This window comes from Macrotis lagotis, chromosome X, assembly GCF_037893015.1.
Source record: "Macrotis lagotis isolate mMagLag1 chromosome X, bilby.v1.9.chrom.fasta, whole genome shotgun sequence".
Taxonomy (NCBI): domain Eukaryota; kingdom Metazoa; phylum Chordata; class Mammalia; order Peramelemorphia; family Peramelidae; genus Macrotis; species Macrotis lagotis.
Genome location: NC_133666.1, coordinates 670,014,332 through 670,032,464, shown reverse-complemented (window position 1 = coordinate 670,032,464; position 18,133 = coordinate 670,014,332). Strand labels below are relative to the sequence as shown.

The following is an 18,133-nucleotide window of genomic DNA, read 5'->3' as shown; positions in this document are numbered from 1 at the left end:
CTTTCATTTTCTCATCTGTAAAATTATTGGATTGGTCTTTGATTATCCATTCTCTCTCTCTCTCTCTCTCTCTCTCTCTCTCTCTCTCTCTCTCTCTCTCTCCCTCTCTTTTCTAACATACTATGATTCATTTATCCCTTCTAAGAATATAATTATTTCATCTAGATGCCACAAGAACCTTTAGGAGCCAGGGAAACAACATCTTCTTGGAGGTGGGGGAGAGAAGTTGTTTTCTTCCTAACATTTTGTATATTAAGTGGTTTCTCTTGGAATGAGATGGGGATCAGCAGTGCCCTCCTTCCAGATGAAGTCACATGTGTTTCCTGTGTGGGCTAGTGAGTGTGTGTGGAATTCCACTATTCTTCCATCAGTTTCTTTGCCAATGTGGCTAGCATACTAGTTTATTACTGAAATTAGAGACAGGCATAGGTTTTCCATGGGGCGTTGGAGTCAGAAGACTGAGGTTTCTTATTGTGTGATCAAGCAGTTATTAAATGCCTACTATTTGCCAGACCCCCCCAAAAAATCTTTCCTGAAGGGATTTACAGTCAGTCAGGGGTGATAATGTGGATGGGATTATATACAAGCACACACAAAGCAAAACAGGGTCATATTAAATGGGAAGGAAATACCATTAGTATTTGTAACAGTTTAAGGTTTGCAAGGTGCTTTTTTCATGACTGTATTCCTTACAATAACCTGGGAGGTAGGCATCATTATTATTATTCTTATAATCCCCATTTTCCAGATGAGGAGCTGGAGGCACTGAGAGGCCATGATATGCCCACGTATCCAAAGATCTGGCTGGACCTTGTGCCCAGGGGCGAGGGCCGCGAGGGCATGAGCAAAGACTTCCTAAAGAAAGCTTCCCGAGCTGTACAATTACTGGCTCCGGCTGCGTGTTGATAGTCAGGGGCAGGTGAGGAAGGAGAGCCGGGGGCCCAAAGACATGCCCAGGGGAGGTCAGCGAGAGAGCGGACGGCGCGGTCTGCGGAGCTTGGCCCCACTCAAGGAGCCTGGAGGAGCGGGAGGGCCCGGCCTGGAGGCCTCGGACACAGCTGGGGGCCGCCCCTGGGTCTCCCCCCTGCACGGGCCTTGGCAGAGGCCGAAGGGCGGCCACGGGGCCGTGCTCTGCCAGGCTGGAGGCGCCTTCGGGGGCTCCCCGTGCCCTCTCGGGGCTTCTGCAAAGGGGCGGAGGCCTCGGTGGCCGTGGCCGTGGCCGTGGCCGTGGCCGCCGCAGAGGCAGTGAGAGCCAGGCCCCGGGTTCGCGGCCAGCCCGCGGCCCCTCCTCGGGGCACTGAGGGCGGGGGGCGGCCCTGCCAGTCACCGGGCTCGGGATTATGACCTGGGGGGCACGCCCGGCTCTCCCGTGGGGCCGCCTCCGGGGCGGTTCCCGCTCGGACATCCTCAGGGGCCGTGGGGGCGGGGGGGGGGGCGGCCCGGTGACCTTGGCCGCGCGGGCCCGGCGGGGCGGGGGAGGGGCAGCGGGCCCGGAGGGCGGCGCGCGGGCGGCGGGGGCTGCGCGTGCGCGGGGCCGCGCGGGGCGGGGCGGGACAGTGCGGCCGTGACGTCCGGGGGCGGGGCCCGGCCGCGCCGGAACAGCTGGTGCCGGCGGAGGGCGTGGGCGGGCGGAGCTGGCGCGGGGCGCGCGGGCCGCGCGGCGAGAGGGGGCTCGAGCCGCCGCGGGAGCCGCCGCCGCCGCCGCCGCCCTGCACCATGTTCGCGCCGCTCGAGCGGTGCCAGCGCGAGTGGCACGAGCTGGAGGACGCCTTCCAGGACCTGCAGGTGGGCCCGGGGCTCCCCGCCCCCACCCCGGCGGCCCGGCCCGGCCCGGCCCCGCGGCTGTCAGGCCCGGCCCGGCCCCGGCCCCCTTTGTCTGGCGGGGTCCCCGCGCGCCCGCTCCCGAGCCCTCCCTTGCCGCGTGTGGATGCCCCCCGGTGCCTCGGCGCGTCTCGCCCACGGGCTGCTGGAGGAAGTTGGCCGTGGGGAGCGCGGGGGGCCGGGGGGCAGGTGGTCTGGGCGCCTGAGACCCCCCGGGCTGCCGCCGCCGACTCGGGGTCACCCCCTCTGGGCTCACGCCGAGCCCGGGACCCCCGCCGGCTTCATGCCATCCCCTAGGCTCATGGCTCCCCGGCGGAGGGCTTCCCCGTGCCCGGCCCGGCTGTCAGAGGGTGTGCCCCGGCCCAGGGTGGGGAGCCCCGCCGCCCCGGCCCAGGGTGGGGAGCCCCGCCGCCCCGGCCCCCGGCGCCCCGGCCCAGGGTGGGGAGCCCCGCCGCCCCGGCCCCCGGGGGTCCCGGCCCAGGGTGGGGAGCCCCGCCGCCCCGGCCCCCGGGGGTCCCCGGCCCAGGGTGGGGAGCCCCGCCGCCCCGGCCCCCGGGGTCCCCGGCCCAGGGTGGGGAGCCCCGCCGCCCCGGCCCCCGGGGGCCCCGGCCCAGGGTGGGGAGCCCCGCCGCCCCGGCCCCCGGGGGCCCCGGCCCAGGGTGGGGAGCCCCGCCGCACCGGCCGAGCCTGCTGAGCTTTTCTTGTTGTTGGAGGGGAGGAAGCTCCAGGGGCGCTATCGCTCTGGCCGCCGCTTCTGTGCCCGGGGGTCGCCAGGAATCCCACTGCCCTTCTGCCAGCCAAAGGCAAAAGCTGAGACTTTTGGCCGCTGGTAGTCGGGCCGCCGGCTGCTCTGCTGTCCCATCTGCACCCCGGCATTGGCCGACTGGCCCGAGGCCAGCTTCCCAAAGCGGCACAGCTGGCTCTCAGCCGTGCGAGGGGGACTTCATGTGAGGATGGAATTAGAGGAGTGGGAGGGCAAAGCTAATGGTCCCGGGAGGACCCCCATAAGGATACTTGCATCCTTTCCCCCCATCTTTGGAAGTGTCCAGGGCAGGGACATGGTGTTTGTGACTAGCTAAGTCCTGGATAATCTCTGACCCAAACCCCAGCTATCACTGCGATGACCTTGGACCCGCACCATTTTGGTACATCAGTTTCTTCCTCAAGTTGGCTTAAGTGCTCTTTCGGTCCTAAGGACTATGATTCTGTTGGAGAAGGGGGAGCCTTACTGTCCTGGAAAGAGGTCTGAAGTTAGTCCTAGGATCATTCAGACCCTGCTTCTGCTTCTTACTGACTTCATGGATCTCAAGCAGACCTTTGACCCTGGCACTGCCCGGGTGATCCCTGAGGAGCTCTGCACAATGAGGGAATTGTTGGATTATATGGTCTCCAAGGTCCCTTTCAGCTCTAATTCTAGAAACCTGCCAAGATGGTGGCCCCCTCTACCTGCTGGGCAGCACTCAAACCCAGAGAACCATGACTAAGTAATTCTCTCCCCCCAAGCCCTCCTCAAATGGATCAAAATCTGTTCCTCCCCACCATCTCTCCTACTCTTCGACCCTAGGAAAAGTTCAGTCTAACCCTGATATTCAATTTGACTTTCTCCTCTTGCGTCTTCGGGCTCCTCAGGGGAGTGGTGAGAAGGGAATGGAGGAGGTTTGCCGTGCGTCTGTTAGGGGAGGTTGGGTTTTTTGGACTGTTGTTATGCATATTTTTCTTTTGCCCTTGCCTGGGCTGAGGAGGTGGAGGCTGACACTTCTGAGCTATGTAATCAATGCAATTAACAGCAATTAGATAGCAAGTCTTGGCAGGCTGAGCTTGCAAAGGAGTAATTTATAGGCTTGTGAGTTATTTTCCCAGGCTTTGGGGGGTGCCACCCCCAGAGGGGCAGAGATGAAACTCTTGGTTTAAAGGCCTCTGAGATCTTCTGAGGGTGAAGCACTGACCAGGGACTACAGCTAACTGGCTCTGGGGGTGGAAGGGGCTTCAGGCATCATCCATTCTAACCTCACAGTGGAAGAAACCCAGACCCAGAGATAGAGGCCATTGACTGCAGCCCCCTCAACTTACAGAGGAGGAAACTGAGGCCCAAGGAGGTAAAGTAACTTTCTCAAAGTTATAGCACTTGTGAATGGCAGAGTTGGGGCCTAACCCTTGGAGTTTCCTAACTTAAGAGTTCCTTCTCTGACCAGGCATCTTGACTCTTCTTGGTCTCGTGAGCCTAGGAGAATTGATAAAAGCTTAGGCCCAATTGTAATAATAGTAACATGCATCAATCAGCAGCTGATAGAAACTGAACTAGCTCCAGGAGCTTCTATTCCAGCAGTCCTTAGAACTTTTAAAGTTTGCCAAGCATCAGAATAGGTTGTGTGTGTTTTAGTGGTTTTCCAGTCATGTCCAACACTTTGTGATCCCATTTGATGTTTTTTTTTTTGGCAGAGATACTGAATTGGTGTACCATTTCCTTCTCCAGCTCATTTTACAAAGGAGGAAACTGAGGCAAACAGGGTGAAGTGACTTGCCCAGAGTCACATGGTTAATGACTGTCTGAGGTCATATTTGAATATCACTCAACTGCTTTAGTAGATTATTACATTCAATTCTCAGCACCCTGAGTGATTCATTGGTATTGGGAGCTCCAGTGGAGAAATTCCTCAGAGGAATAAACCCAATTGGCACTTTCTCTGTAGTTTATAGTTTTAGAGTGTTGCCTGAGGGCTCTGAGAAGTTGATTTACCCAGGATCACACCACCAGTTTGTATCAGAGGTGAAAATTGAGCCCACACCTTTCTGTTTTTGAGGTCAGCTCTCTGTCAACTATACTACCTTTTTATATTTGGGAGGCAGTTGGGCTTTAAGTCACTTGCCCAGGGTTACATAGCTAGTAAGTGTCTGAGGCTGGATTTGAACTCAGGTCCTCCTGACTCCAGGACTGATGCTCATTCCACCTCTTTAAAGAAAATAAACCACCCAGACAGCGTAACCATATAAGCATTGTCCCTGTTTTACAGAATTCACCTTGATCAGAACTACTCAGCCACGAGTTCCAGAGATAGGACCTGAACCCCAGTTTTGGAGTTGGCTCTCTCTGGTCCTCACACAAATAGCTCCACAGCTTAGGTGGATAATTGAGGGAGAACCTGACCTTGGAGCACAATGGCTCTCCCAGTGTATAGAGAGAGGCCCCCCCATCTTGGGAAGGGTGGCTTGGAGGAGAATGAAAAGCAGCCCCAGATGATCAGACCATTTTGGGAAGGTCACTCACCGACTCTAAGATTTGCCTCCTGTGCTGACTAGAGACTAAAGCCAGAGGGAACCCCCTCCCCCCAGGTTAACTCCCAGAATGAAAAACTGCTGGGACCACGGGCACCATAATGTGTGAATCTGGAAGAATTTCCACCAGGAGGCAGCTCTTGGTGGAAGAGGGAAGGGGCTTGGGGTTGATGGGGCAGGAAGCTTAACCAATTGAAGTCTTTTACTATTTAAATCCTAGTTTTGTCCTCAATGGCCCTCAATGTTCCCTGTGCCACATCTGGGATCTCTGGCTGCCACATCCTGGTCTTTCTTTCTCTGGGCTTTGGCTACCTCTGGGGTGGTGTCTCCTGTCCCTGGGTTTTTGTTTTTCCATCTCTTCTCAAGAGTCAGGGTGGGGGGTTGGGAGGAGGCCGGGAGGGAGGCAGAATTCCACAGGGTACCGGAACCTCCCCCTCCTCCCTTCCTCCATTTAAAACTTGGGAGCTTTCCATTGGAAGAGAGAAATCCCTTTTTTGTTTGGAAGGAGGGGCGCCTTTATGGAACTTAGCTGAGGGGAGTGATCTGGGCCCTTGGGTCCTTGTCTGGGAGGTGGGGTAGGATGGTGTGGATGCCGACATGGTCAGCTGCATGTGTTTGGCTGGGGTGGTTCATACTCCTGGTTTTGTGGCCTGCGGTATGACCACAGAAGGTCACTTACTGATGCTGAGGTGGCCATTTTGATGAATGTTTCCAGTCTGCTTGCTTACTGTGGATATAGGTTAGGCCCACCGCCCTTGGTTTGGCCCTCTGGTGGAGATGAAGGGCCCGTCACTGGCCCCTTCCTCTCTAATCCATATTCACTTTCCTGGCAGCTGCAGAATATAAGCTCCTTGGGGGCAGGGACTGGTTCAGTTGTTGCTTATTAAATGCTCATTGAATTGAATGTCCCTTCCCAAAGGATGAAAACTTGACTCTTCGTCTCTTGCCAGATGGTGCCTCCTTGCCTATAATGGGCAGCTTCCCTCCCTTCTTATAAGCCCCTAGCGTCCTTCAAGCTCCGCCCATGGAAAGCCTTCCCTGATCCCCTTAGTTGTTAGTGCTTTGTAACTTAACTTTATACAATTGCAGACTTCTCTCTTGATATTTTGTGCCCCCTTGTAATATAATGTAAACTTCTTGGGTCAAAAGACATGAATTTTGTTTTGGAAATAAACTTAGAAGCCTTCAAGTGAGGGATCAAGTGACTTAGTCAGCTAGTAAGGGTCAGAGGTGGAATTTGGACCTAAGCCTTCCTTTTAAGGGCCAGCACTGCAATAATTATTATTAATAATAACAATAACTAGCATTTCTCTGCCAGCTAGCACTTTCTATGTGGTATCTAAGTAGATGCCACCAGCCCATGCTGCCTTTCAGAGTGTTTTTGTCTTCAATGTCTAATACAAGGCTTCCTCAGTGGCCTCAGCCTCTGTCCATCCTGGAGCAGGTGTCCCCTCAGCAGGGAGATGAGCCAGTCACCTGGCACAGCATTGAACAGAGGAAGAATTGAGCCAAGGTCATCCTGTTCCTTGTGATGCTTGGTCAGTCGTCATTTGTCCCTGCGACCTCTTTATATAGCAGAAACTGATGCCAGCAAGGCCGGCAGTGCTGGGCTCAGTTACTCAGGGAAGTGTGAGCTGCCAGGGAGCTGGGAGCCTTGAGGACAGGCAGCTGGGAAAGCAGGGAGAGCCTGGGAGTTGACCAGCTTTGGGGGGGGTGGCCCTCCTGCTTAGCACCCCCCCCAAGGGCTCCCCCTCTCCAGGAAGCACTACCCCAAACCTCTGGCTGCCCTGACTTTCTCTTAAAGGCTGACTGGGTGTTTTCCATTGTGTGTGTGTGTACTCCCATAAAGATATGTATAGAGAGGTAGGCATATCTACATGGGTTTGTGAGTATAAACCCATACCATATCATATATGTGTGTAAAACATATATATTTATGTATGTATGTCATCCTCCTTAGAATATAAACTCTCTGAGGTCAGTTACTGTTTTTTCCTTTGTCTTTGACTCCCCCCCCCAATAGCTTAATGTAACATCACTATGTGGGCATGGCCAAATTGCTTCATTTCATTGAGCCTTGGTTTTCCCATCTGTAAAATGAGACTCTTTCTGCCAGGGTGGTTGGGAGGCTCCAGTGAGAGATGCCTGCAAAGCAGTTTGTGAACAGTGTGTGGTCATAGAGATGCCAGCCCCCAGTGCTGGTGGGAGCAAGACTGAGTCTGGCCTCTCATGTGGACCTGAGTTCAAATGTGACCTCAGACACTTAATTGCCCAGCTGTGTGACCTTGGGCAAGTCACTTAACCCCATTGCCTTAAATAAATAAAATAAATAAATAAAAAAATTTAAATGGGCGAACCCCTAATCAACCCTGTGACCCTTATTTCCTGGAATTGTTCAAACAATAAAAATCCTTTATATATTAGTACAGGTGGCAAGCTTACTGATGTGACAGCTGAGCCTGTAGTCAGGCAACCTGGCTCTTTCACTTGTTCTGCCCCTTGTGATTTTGGGCAGGACACTCCCTGGGACTCAGTTTCTATATCTGTAACATGAGGAGATTGGACTAGAGGGCCTCTGAGGTCAGTCAGTCATCAAGTATTCATTGACTGCCTGTAACCCTGGGGCTACAGAGACAAAACTCAGCTGCCCTCAAGGAGCTTCCATTCTGAGAGGGAGACAACTGGAGCAAATAGGTAGACAGAATTCTGACCTGGAACTTGGCCCCTGAGAGTGCAACTAGGGGCAGATTTCTGCCCAATGTGAGGAGGAATCAAAGGGAGCTGGGCTCCTTCACAAAGTTGTATTTCCCTTTTTCTGGAAGTGCTGAGGTAGGGTGGTTGGCCTTTTGATAAGAACAATGTGGAAGGGACCCTCATTTGAGTGTAGACCAGACAGAGGCCCTCTGGATCTTTCAACTCTGATATTCTGCAAAAATGATCAGATTTGACCCTTCCCATGCTCTTGAGAGATAGGCACAAAAATAGGTGAAAAGAACTATAGAAAACAGAAAACTTATCTTCACGAATTCAAGTCTAGCCTCAGACACTCATTAGCAGTATGACCCTGAACAAGTTTCTTCACTCTGTTGGTCTCAGTTTCCTCATATATAAAAGATTTAGAGTAGGAAATGGCAAATCATTCCAGCACCTTTGCCACAAAAATCCCAAATGATTAACGAAGCTTTGGACACAACTGAAAATGAACAAATAATAGCGTTTTCAGGTTTGCAGAATATTTTACTGGAAGCTCCTATATACTCAGTTCTGTGTGGTATTGTAGATGGAGTACCAGGCCTGGAGTCAGGAAAACCTGATTCAAATCCTGTCTCAAATACTGTGTATGACTGGACAAGTCTCTTACCTGCTGCCAGTTTCCTCAACTATAGACATCAATAGCACCTGCTTCCCTGAGTTATTATGTGAATCAAGTGAGATATTTATATAAAGAACTTAGCATACAGTAGGTGCTTAATACATACTTATTTCCTTATATCTAGTTTGTCTCTCCCCCCAAAGCAACATAGTTTTTTTTTTTACTTAATTTTCCCTTAATTTCATGCAAAAACAAAATGAACATTCTTTTTTTAAAAAATGTTGAGTCTCTTCCCCCTCATTGAGAAGGCAAGAAATTTGATCTAGGTTATATATGTGCAAATATGTTTTTATTTTTGTTTTGTTTTTACATTTTACCAAAGGTAGAATTGAGAAATTTATTGTTGATTACCAATACAGTGAACTGGAGAGTTTTGTAGAAAGTATGAGAATTTCTGACCTACTGCCTAGTAAAAAAACCTCTGGGAGTGTGAAGGTACATGGATCAGGAAAGTTCAGTTTAGGGGAGGGTTTGGAGGAAGAGAGAATGTTTGGGTTTGGGAAGTGTTGAATATGAGATGCCTGTGGGACATGTCCAAAATGCAGTTTGAGATGGAAGAATAGAGCTCAGGAGAGAAACTTGGGCCAGATCCCTAGATCAGGGGATCATCTACTTGGAAAGAATAATTGAACCCCTGAGAGCCGATGAGGTCTCTGAGAGTAAAGAGAGAGAAGAGGGCTTGGCCAAAGCCTTGGGGAGCACCCATACTTGGGGATTGAGGTGTTGCTCCAGAATCTGGCCAAAGCAGATGAAAAGAGAATTGAGAGATATTTAGCAAAATAAGAACACAGTGAGACACAGCTATAGTTAAAGGCTAAATCAACCTAGCCCATTCCTAGTTGAGCTTGATACCACCGATATAATTGATATCTGCAAAAGAGACAGAGAGGAGCAGTCAGACATTTAAAAGGAAAACCTATATAGACCAACTCCCCACCCCCCAAAAAAAGAACCTGGAGAAGGAAGCCAGTAGTGGCAAAGGCTGCAGGAAGAATTGAGAAGAGTCTGGAGAGTTCCATTTGGCAATGGAGATCGTCAGTGATTTTGAAAGATTTAAGAACTCTTAGCAGGGGGAGAGCTCCACTAGAAAATCGATGATAAAGTGTGCCCCTTCCTCTTGATTGAGAGGTGATGGACTTCAGGTGTGTAGGGAGAAGACAGCCCTTCAGATATGACCAGTGATTGGATCTGGTTTGATTATGCTTGTGTGTTATACAAGGGAAGAATTTATTTTGGGGGATGGGGGGGAGGAGGACTTGTAGAGGGCAGCATATTAATATTAAGTCAGTGGAACAATTATAAGATAAACAGAGGAGAGCCAGAGGAAGTGTAGAAAGGACATATCCAAGCTAGCCTTGGAGTTACTATGTTAAATTTGTTATATACAAAAAAAAAGGTTCAATCAATCATCAATTATTGAACATTACTTGTTTCCAACATTGTGCTAAGAGCTAGGGCTACAAAGAAAGACAAAAAAACAACAGACTGCCAGTTCACAGTCTAATATGCACAGATAAGATAAAGACAGGAGAAATTGGGGAGGCACAAAGATTCAGGAGGACAGGGAAAGGCTTCTTAAAAAAGGAATTTCTATCTGAGACATGAAAGGAGCCTAGAGGAGCTAAGAGCAGAAATGAGGAGGGAGTGTTTCAGGCCAGGGGGAATTTGGGTATGGAAGTGGTTGAATTTGTACGTTGAGTTCCTAATATGTTTATGTTTTGGAAAAGGTTATGGGTGACATGGGGATGGGTTGGGAAATGAGCCAGATCTCAGAATTTAGAATAAATTGGACATGACCAGAATCAAAGGCTTTTTCAAGGAGTTTGAGAAAGGTAAGGGATTGTAAGATCAAGTGAGAGTTTTTTTTGAATGTTATTTTATTTTTTCAATTACATACTAAGATAGTTTTCAGCATTCGTCTTTTTGTAAGCTTTTGAGTTCCACATTTTTCTGTCTCCTTCCCTTTTCTCCCCCTTCCCCAAGACTGTGAGTAATCTGTTCTAGGTTATATATGTACTATTATGTTCAACATATTTCTGCATTAGTCATGTTGTGAAAGAAGATCAGAATTAAAGAGGAAAAAACATGAGAAAAAGGGAAAAAAACAAAGTTTTTAAAAATGTGAAATAATATGCTTTGTTCTACATTTAGATTCCATAATTTTTTCTTTGGATATGGATGGTATTTTCCGTCACAAGTCTTTTAGAATTGTCCTTGATCACTGAACTGTTGAGAGGAGCTGAGTCCATCATAGTTGATTGTTACATGATGTTGCTGCTAATGTTAATGTATACAGTGTTTTAGTTCTGCAATTGAGGGTTTTTAAGGTTTCAGGGAACTTGGGTGTGTATTTGTAGGCAGCAGAGAAGCTGCCATTAGGTAGGGTGAAGTGAAAGGCAGAGGGAGAATGATTGTGGAGACAATCTGCTGGAGCAGAATGGGGAGGATAGGGTCAAGAATGCCTGTTGAGGGGGCAAGAGTTGCTCCATCAATGGAAAGGAGGTGAGAGTAGGAAATGATGCAAAGGATAGTGAGGGGAGAAGAGGGGAGGAGCTCACAGATGATGGTTTCATGTATGAGGGAGGCTTGAGGAGAGAAGAGGAGGTTTGGAAGAGTCTTATGCAAAGAGGGACTGGAGGGTCAAATTAGGAAGGAGTAAAAGGATTCCTGGCAGCCCTGAGAGCCCAGTTGGGATTAGGTTACATTAATTTAGTCAGCTCTGGTTAATGACTTCCTCCTGTTCAGTAGTCTAACAAATAGAGAGGAGGTGGATGGGGGCATGATCTTAAATTGGGATTTGGCAAGGGAGCATCCCTGTAGGACCATAGGTAATGAATTCAAGAAGAGAAGATTATGTCAGATGTAAACTGGATCATCAGGGCAGCTAGGTGGCATGGTGGATAGAGCAGCAGCCCTGGAGTCAGGAGGTCCTGAGTTCAAATCCAGTCACAGACACTTAATAATTACCTAGCTGTGTGGCCTTGGGCAAGTCGCTTAACCCCACTTCCTAGCAAAACTCTAAATAAATAAATAAATAAATAAATAAATAAATAAATAAACTGGATGACTAAAGGGTTGAACTTGGAGTAGTACAATTGATGGTGTGCATCTTGAAAGGGGCTCTCAGAGCTGGCTTCCCACTGTCTCTTGCTACTAGAGGCACCTATGAATATGAGCAGCATTGTGGATAAAGAATCAATAAAGGTCTGTTGTAAATTAGATCTGAGCCTTGAATTCTCCATCTGTAAAATGAGGTTATTAATTTTTTTTTATTGAGTCATTTTCCAGTTATAGCCAACATTTCAAGACCCCATTTGCAGGTTTCTTGACGGAGATACTGGAGTGGTTTGTCATTTCTTTCTCCAGCTCCTTTTATATGTGAGGAAACTGAGGCAAATAAAGTGACTTGCCTATCATGTCACTGATGTTACAGATGAGTAAACCCAGGCTGAGAAGTTTAGTGACTTGCCCAGGGTCACACAGCAAATAAGTCTGAGATAGGATTCAAACTCAGGTCTTGCTGACTTCAAGTCCAAGCCTTTCTTCACTGCGACACCTTGCTACCCTAGGAAGATGCCCAGGGACTTGTGCATTGCCCATGGGCACACAGAGATGGCTAGTAAAAGCTAGTAAATGTTTCAGGCTGGATTTGAACTCAGGAAGATGTCTTCCAGATTCCAGACCTAGTATTCTATTCACAGAGCTGCCTGAGCAAACATGTAAATTTGCAAAATGCTTTACAGGTATCTCGTGGTGAGGATGCTACTGTTTTTCCTATTTTGCATTTAGAGTGACTTGCACAGAGTCCTCCAGATACTAGTAAGCAACTGTACTTCTAGTCCACTGATCCACCCAGCTGCCTCTGACTCCACACTGACTGTGCCAGTTATCATGATGATGATGATGATGACTAACTTGATGGATGATTATTTCCTTTTGGCACCCCCCCCCCAAGCGCCTTTCTGTACCCAGGTTTGGGGCCCCTGGTTTGTCTGTAGCCACTGAAATGTGTTATGGAGTCATCCATCTCCAGCTGTTTCCCAGTCACTGAGCCCAATGAGGCAGAGTCTCTAGAGGACAGAGGGATTTACACAGATATCTTTGATTTCTAATGGAGACAAACTTGTTTATGAATGATGAATGCCCTTCTTGGAAGGGTCACAGAAGAGACTGCTGCATTCTGGGAGAGACCACCTTTCCCCTCCAGATTCCCCCAAGGTGCCCTGCAACACAGCCTTTCCACTTTCCAGACAATGTAGCTTTCTTTTTGTTTGTTTTTTTTCCAACTCTGGAGGGAGTTGTTGGGGGACAGGTGCTCGTGAGTCAGAATGGAGTAGAGGTGTCTTCCTTCTGGTCACCCTAACAATCTTCCCCACCCAGGAAGGGAGGGTGCCCCCCTTCTACCTCAGTTTCTCCCCCTAGGTTATTTTCAGTTTGAGGCCAGCATGTCATGTTTCAGTCTGGTCTGGTGATCGTCCTTCCATTTCCATAGACCTTTCCCACTCTTCCACTCTACCCTAGGCTCAGCCACAAAAGAGGATGCTGGTTTTTCTTTGGTTTTAGTGGGGGGAGAAAAAAAGTCTAGTAGTCAGGAGACTTGGGTTCCATGCCTTCATGGCTGACTCACTGCCGTGTGTGTTTGTGTGTGTGTGTGTGATCATGTGCAATGGACAAGTCCCTAGGCTTCAGGCATTTTCTTGAGATAGCTGGGTGGCACAGTGGAAAGAGGCCTAGAACTGGGGTCAGCAAGATTCGAGTTTGAATCCTCCCTCAGACTTACTTCTTGTGTGATCCTGGACAAGTCACTACACTTCTTAACCTCAGTTTACTCCTCTTTAAAATGAGGATGCTCATCAGTGGTGGGATTCAGCCGGCTTGCACTGGTCTGGCAGAACCGAAACCTAATTTTATGTTGAATTTGTGAACCAGTTGTTAATTTGTTTGAATCCCACCACTGATTATAACAGTGTTCTACTTACATGACTGTGTGAGGATCAAATGACATGATATTGGTAAAGTACTCTGCAAACTTTCCAGTGCTATAAATTAATAGGAACTGCCCCATAAATGCTGGTTGACTCAAATCCAATCTCTAAGATCTTTCCCACTCTGCCCATTTGACTTCAGCCAACACAGCTCAATCCAGCAGTATTAAGTATTTTTCAACTTCAAGTGTTGGCCAGGTATTATGTTGGGTATTAATGATAAAAAGGGCAGGGACAGGGAGGGGGAACAGTTCTTCCCCTTCCCCCCTTCAAGAAACTGGGAGGGATAAAATAAGCCGAAAAAAGTATATGCATAATAATTTGAGGATGAGAGAGAGAGAGAATTAGCAAGGGTTTCCTGTGAGAAATGGCATTTGAGTTGAGTCTTGATGTGAGATCCAGATTTTTGGAGACAAAAGTGAGGAGCAGGAGAAGGGAGCACAGGCCAGGTGTGGGGGTAACAGCTTATTCAAAGGCACAGGGGTGGGAGATATGCCAAGTTGTTCTTTACTCCGAGGAGGGGGAGGAGGTGAATGTGACCACCATTCAGGGAAATCTGAGAAGATGTGATGATCAACTCCCTACCTGTGTGGGAAACCTGAGGTCTCTTCTACCTCTGAGATCCAGGGGTCTTGGGATTCACAGTGAAGATGGGAATGGAGGATCCTATTCTCCCTTGATTTTTTTTTTTTTTTTTTTTTGGTGAGGCCCAGGGTCACACAGCTACTAAGTGTCAAATGACTGAGGTTGGATTTGAACTCAGGTCTTCATTGACTGTACCACCCAGTTGCCCCTCTCCCTCAATTTTTTTTTAGTTTTTTTTTTCAAGGCAGTGGGGTTAAGTGGCTTGCCCAAGGCCACACAGCTAGGTAATTTTCACAAGGTCGTGTATTTGTCTTTTCTGAACTTCACCTTTCCTTCCTCTAAAATGGAAAGTTTGACTGATTGCCTGCCCCCTGCTCCCCAGGATTATTACAGAGGGAAGGCTTCTTTGGAAACCTTAAGTGGGCAGGATGTGTGAGGGAGAATGGTTTGTTGAGATAATGTGATATCCTAGATGTGGGTTCAAGTTCTGATTTTGGGTGGCTTTGTGTAAGCTGCATTACCTTGCCTGGACTCAGTTTCCTCATTTATAAAGTGAAGGGTGTCAGATTCAGTGGGGTCTAAGACTACATCCTATCCCTGATTTAGAAACTTCTGGTCCTGTTACCTCTGTGGGTCTCAGTTGCCTCACCTGAAAAATTAGGTGGTTTTACAGATGACCTCCAATGACCCTTCCAGGTCTGAATTTATGCCTCCAGCTATTCTCAATGATTAATTATTCAGGGTGGGTTGTGCCAAGTGGTGCCAGTGCTCAATGTTTGCAAGAGCACAGGATGGAATGATCCCCCGTGGAGGGATTTCCCAGGTGTCTTCAGTTTCCCTCTGCTTCAAGCTGCTTCTCTGCTGATTCTGCCCCTTGGGGATCTGAGGCACATCCTGTTCACCCCGGGGGATCTGCCCTGTTTTTTTCCCCAACACAGGCTGGCAGCTAAGGTGGTAGTGAGGAGCAACCCAGAGAATTGAGAACATTCAAGAGTGGAAATGGACCTGAGGCTGGACTGCACCTCCCTGATAGTCCAGGTTACCTCAGACAAGGCAACCTTAGCTTCTCTTCTGTAGAATTGGAGTAGGGGGATGAGGAGAGCAGTGCCTTCTGGGGTTTCCCTTTAGCCCTAAATATTTGCTCCTGGGCTCATGGACTGCTCCCTTCTGCCCCTCGATATTTCTCCTGCCTTTCTCCAATTTGATCTTCCTCCCTCCTATCCGTGAAAGCAACATTTTCCTATGTGTTTCACCATGACAGCCCTAATGCTTAGGTTCTCTGTCTTTATTTTGTTTTGTGGTCCACACATCCAGAGGTGGTGTGTTCTGGAAGATCTGGGCTCTCTGCTTCTGATTCCCATTCTATCGACTGTCCCCAGGTCTTTCAGACTATCAACTGCAGAACATGTCATTGTGCTTTGATCATGAGGCAGATATGAAATAACAGGACAGCAAGTGTAGGATCACCTAGAACTCTGGGTCTGGAGTCAGGAAGACCTGAATGTAAATCCAGTCTTAGAAACTTGATGGCTCTGGGCTTGACTCTGGGCAAGTCACTTTACTTCTGTTTGCCTCAAGTCTCCTCATCTGTAAAATGGGGATAATCTTAGCACCTCCCAGTGTGGTTCTGAGGATCAGATAAGATAACATTTGTAAAGTGCTATTTAAAAGCAATTATTACTGCTTCTGATACTAACGCCAGTACTACTATTGTTTAGTTGTTTCAATCATATGTGATTCTCTGTGACCCCCCCCTTTTTTTTTTTTAGGTTTTGGCAAGGCAATGGGGTTAAGTGGCTTGCCCACGGTCACACAGCTAGGTCATTATGAAGTGTCTGAGGCCGGATTTGAACTCAGGTACTCTTGACTCCAGGGCCAGTGCTCTATCCACTGTGCCACCTAGCAGCCCCTGAGTTTTTTTTTTTTTGACAAAGATACTAGAATAGTTTGCCATTTCCTTCTCCAGTTCATTTTACAAGGTGAGAAAACCAAGGCAAACAGGTTAAGTGACTTGCCCAGGGTTTCTCAGCTTGGGAGTGTCTGAAGTTAGAGTTGAACTCATGAAGATGTCTTCCAGTCCTGATATTCTATCCACTATGGTATCACCCAGCTGCCCCCTGCTATTACTACTCTTCTTACTGTCCTAGGCAGGCAACTGTTGTAAGACTCTAAGCAGAGTCTTAGGCAGCCAGGTGGCACAGTGGTGAGTACTGGCTCTGGAGTCAGGAGGACTGAATTCAAATCTGGCCTCAGATACTTAATAATTACCTCCCTATGTGATCTTGGACACGTCACTTAACCCCATTACCTTGCAAAAAAAAAAAGACTCTTAAGTAGTTGCCAGTCTGTTTTGAAAGGAGAATTTTTTTGAGGGATGTTCACTAAGCCAATGACAAAACAAGCCAGGCTAAAACAATAATTCTTTCATTATCTATCCTGTTCATTTCCCTCCCTATAATCTGCCTCTCTGCTCTCCAACCCATTCAGCCCAGCAAATAGAGGCACATTAGAACAAAAGCTCCTGTAGGGTATCTTTAGGTTAGCACCAGTACAGGATCTGGCCCCTTGGCAGATGCTCAGTGCTTAATGAATGATTGGTAAAAACACCCTGGTGTGCTTAACTCTGAGGGAAGAGGCAAAGTTTAGACCCGACTTCTTCCCTGTCCTCATGAAGCTCCCAGTGTCCACCAGTGCCTCTCAATCTTCTCTAGTATGAGGCTTACCCTCTGTATTATATACAAGATAGTTGGACTATTTGTATCCGTTCACTGAGAAATTACATGATAAAGAAGCTACCATGAATCCAGTCCTGCTTTAGAGTGATTTTGTATCTTAATCACATTTTCAGATATTTGAAAACAATATGTGTGCTAGAGATTTATCTGTCTTTAAGCTGTATGTTTATGCATAGTTTTGTTGACCATTATCAAATATGATCTATTTTCTAAACCTGTTTTAGTCATGAAATTTGGTAGCTTTTTTTTTTTTTAATAGCATGGTCATTTATGCATAGCTCTCGCCATGTTGGCCTCTGCTTTTTAATGCCAACAAAAATTAAGCAAAAGCATCCAATAGTGTGAATGCTACTGGCATATTAAGGTGTAATTTATACCCACAGTCCCCTATTCTCTTTTGGGAAAAAAGATGATCGGTAATCACACCCAATTCTCCATGACCTTATTTGGGGTTTTCTTGGCAGACATTCTAGAATGATATGCCATTTCCTTCTCCAGCTCATTTTTACAAGTGAGGAAACTAAGACACATAGGCTTAAGTGACTTGCCTGATCACACAGTCAGGAAGTGTCTAAATCCATATTTGAACTCATATCCACTATGGTCCACCTGGCTCCAGGATAGGATCTTTGGTTAAGATCTAAAAGGGAACATCTGGCAGCTAGGTAGCACAATGGTTACAGCACTGGCCTTGGAGTCAGGAGGACATGAATTCAAATCAAGCCCTGGACACTTGTTAGCTGTGTGACCTTTGGCAAGTTACTTAACCCTGACTGCTTCGAATCTAGGGCCATCTCTGGCCTCTGAACCCAGATAGCTCTGGAGGAGAAAGTGAGGTTGGTGACTTAGCACAGCACCCCCTCCTTTGCATTCAGTTCATGTGCTTGTCATAGCATCACCTTCCTGATGCCATGGTCTTCTTTGAGAATAAAGGACAAAAACATCACATCAGAAGGGACCTTAGAGGGTCATTGAATCCAGTTTTCATTTTGTAGATAAGAGACCCAGAAAAAGAACATGCTTTGCCCAAGATCATGAAGCCCAGCACAGAGTAGAGAAAAAAGTGCTTTGACGTCAGTCATCTGGAACCAGGCTTGATTGTTACCTTTGACCAGTGTTGTCTTCTTGTGCTGTGTTTATTTACATTTACTGAAGTCATTTTGTGTGCAAATTGTGCTCCTGGTTCTCCTTTTTCTCTTTGCAACAGTCATACAAGTCATGTGATTATAGATTTAGAGCTTGAAGGGACCCTAGAACTTGAGGTCAGAAGTGAGGTATAGGGGCGGCTAAGTGGTGCAATGTATAAAGCACCGGCCCTGGTGTAAAGAGTACCTGGGTTCAAATCCGGTCTCAGACACTTA

General features: G+C 48.0%; 1 protein-coding gene across 1 annotated transcript in view; it reads left to right on the top strand.

The window, feature by feature from the left end:
- Window positions 1–1,634: 1,634 nt before the first annotated feature.
- TMEM120B (transmembrane protein 120B) overlaps window positions 1,635–18,133 on the top strand; it is a 43,410-nt gene continuing 26,911 nt past the window's right edge. Inside the window, exon 1 of the mRNA XM_074205572.1 lies at window positions 1,635–1,785. Within this exon, the coding sequence (XP_074061673.1) occupies window positions 1,717–1,785 (69 nt within the window). The 5' untranslated portion in view covers window positions 1,635–1,716. The remainder of the gene's footprint in view (window positions 1,786–18,133) is intronic.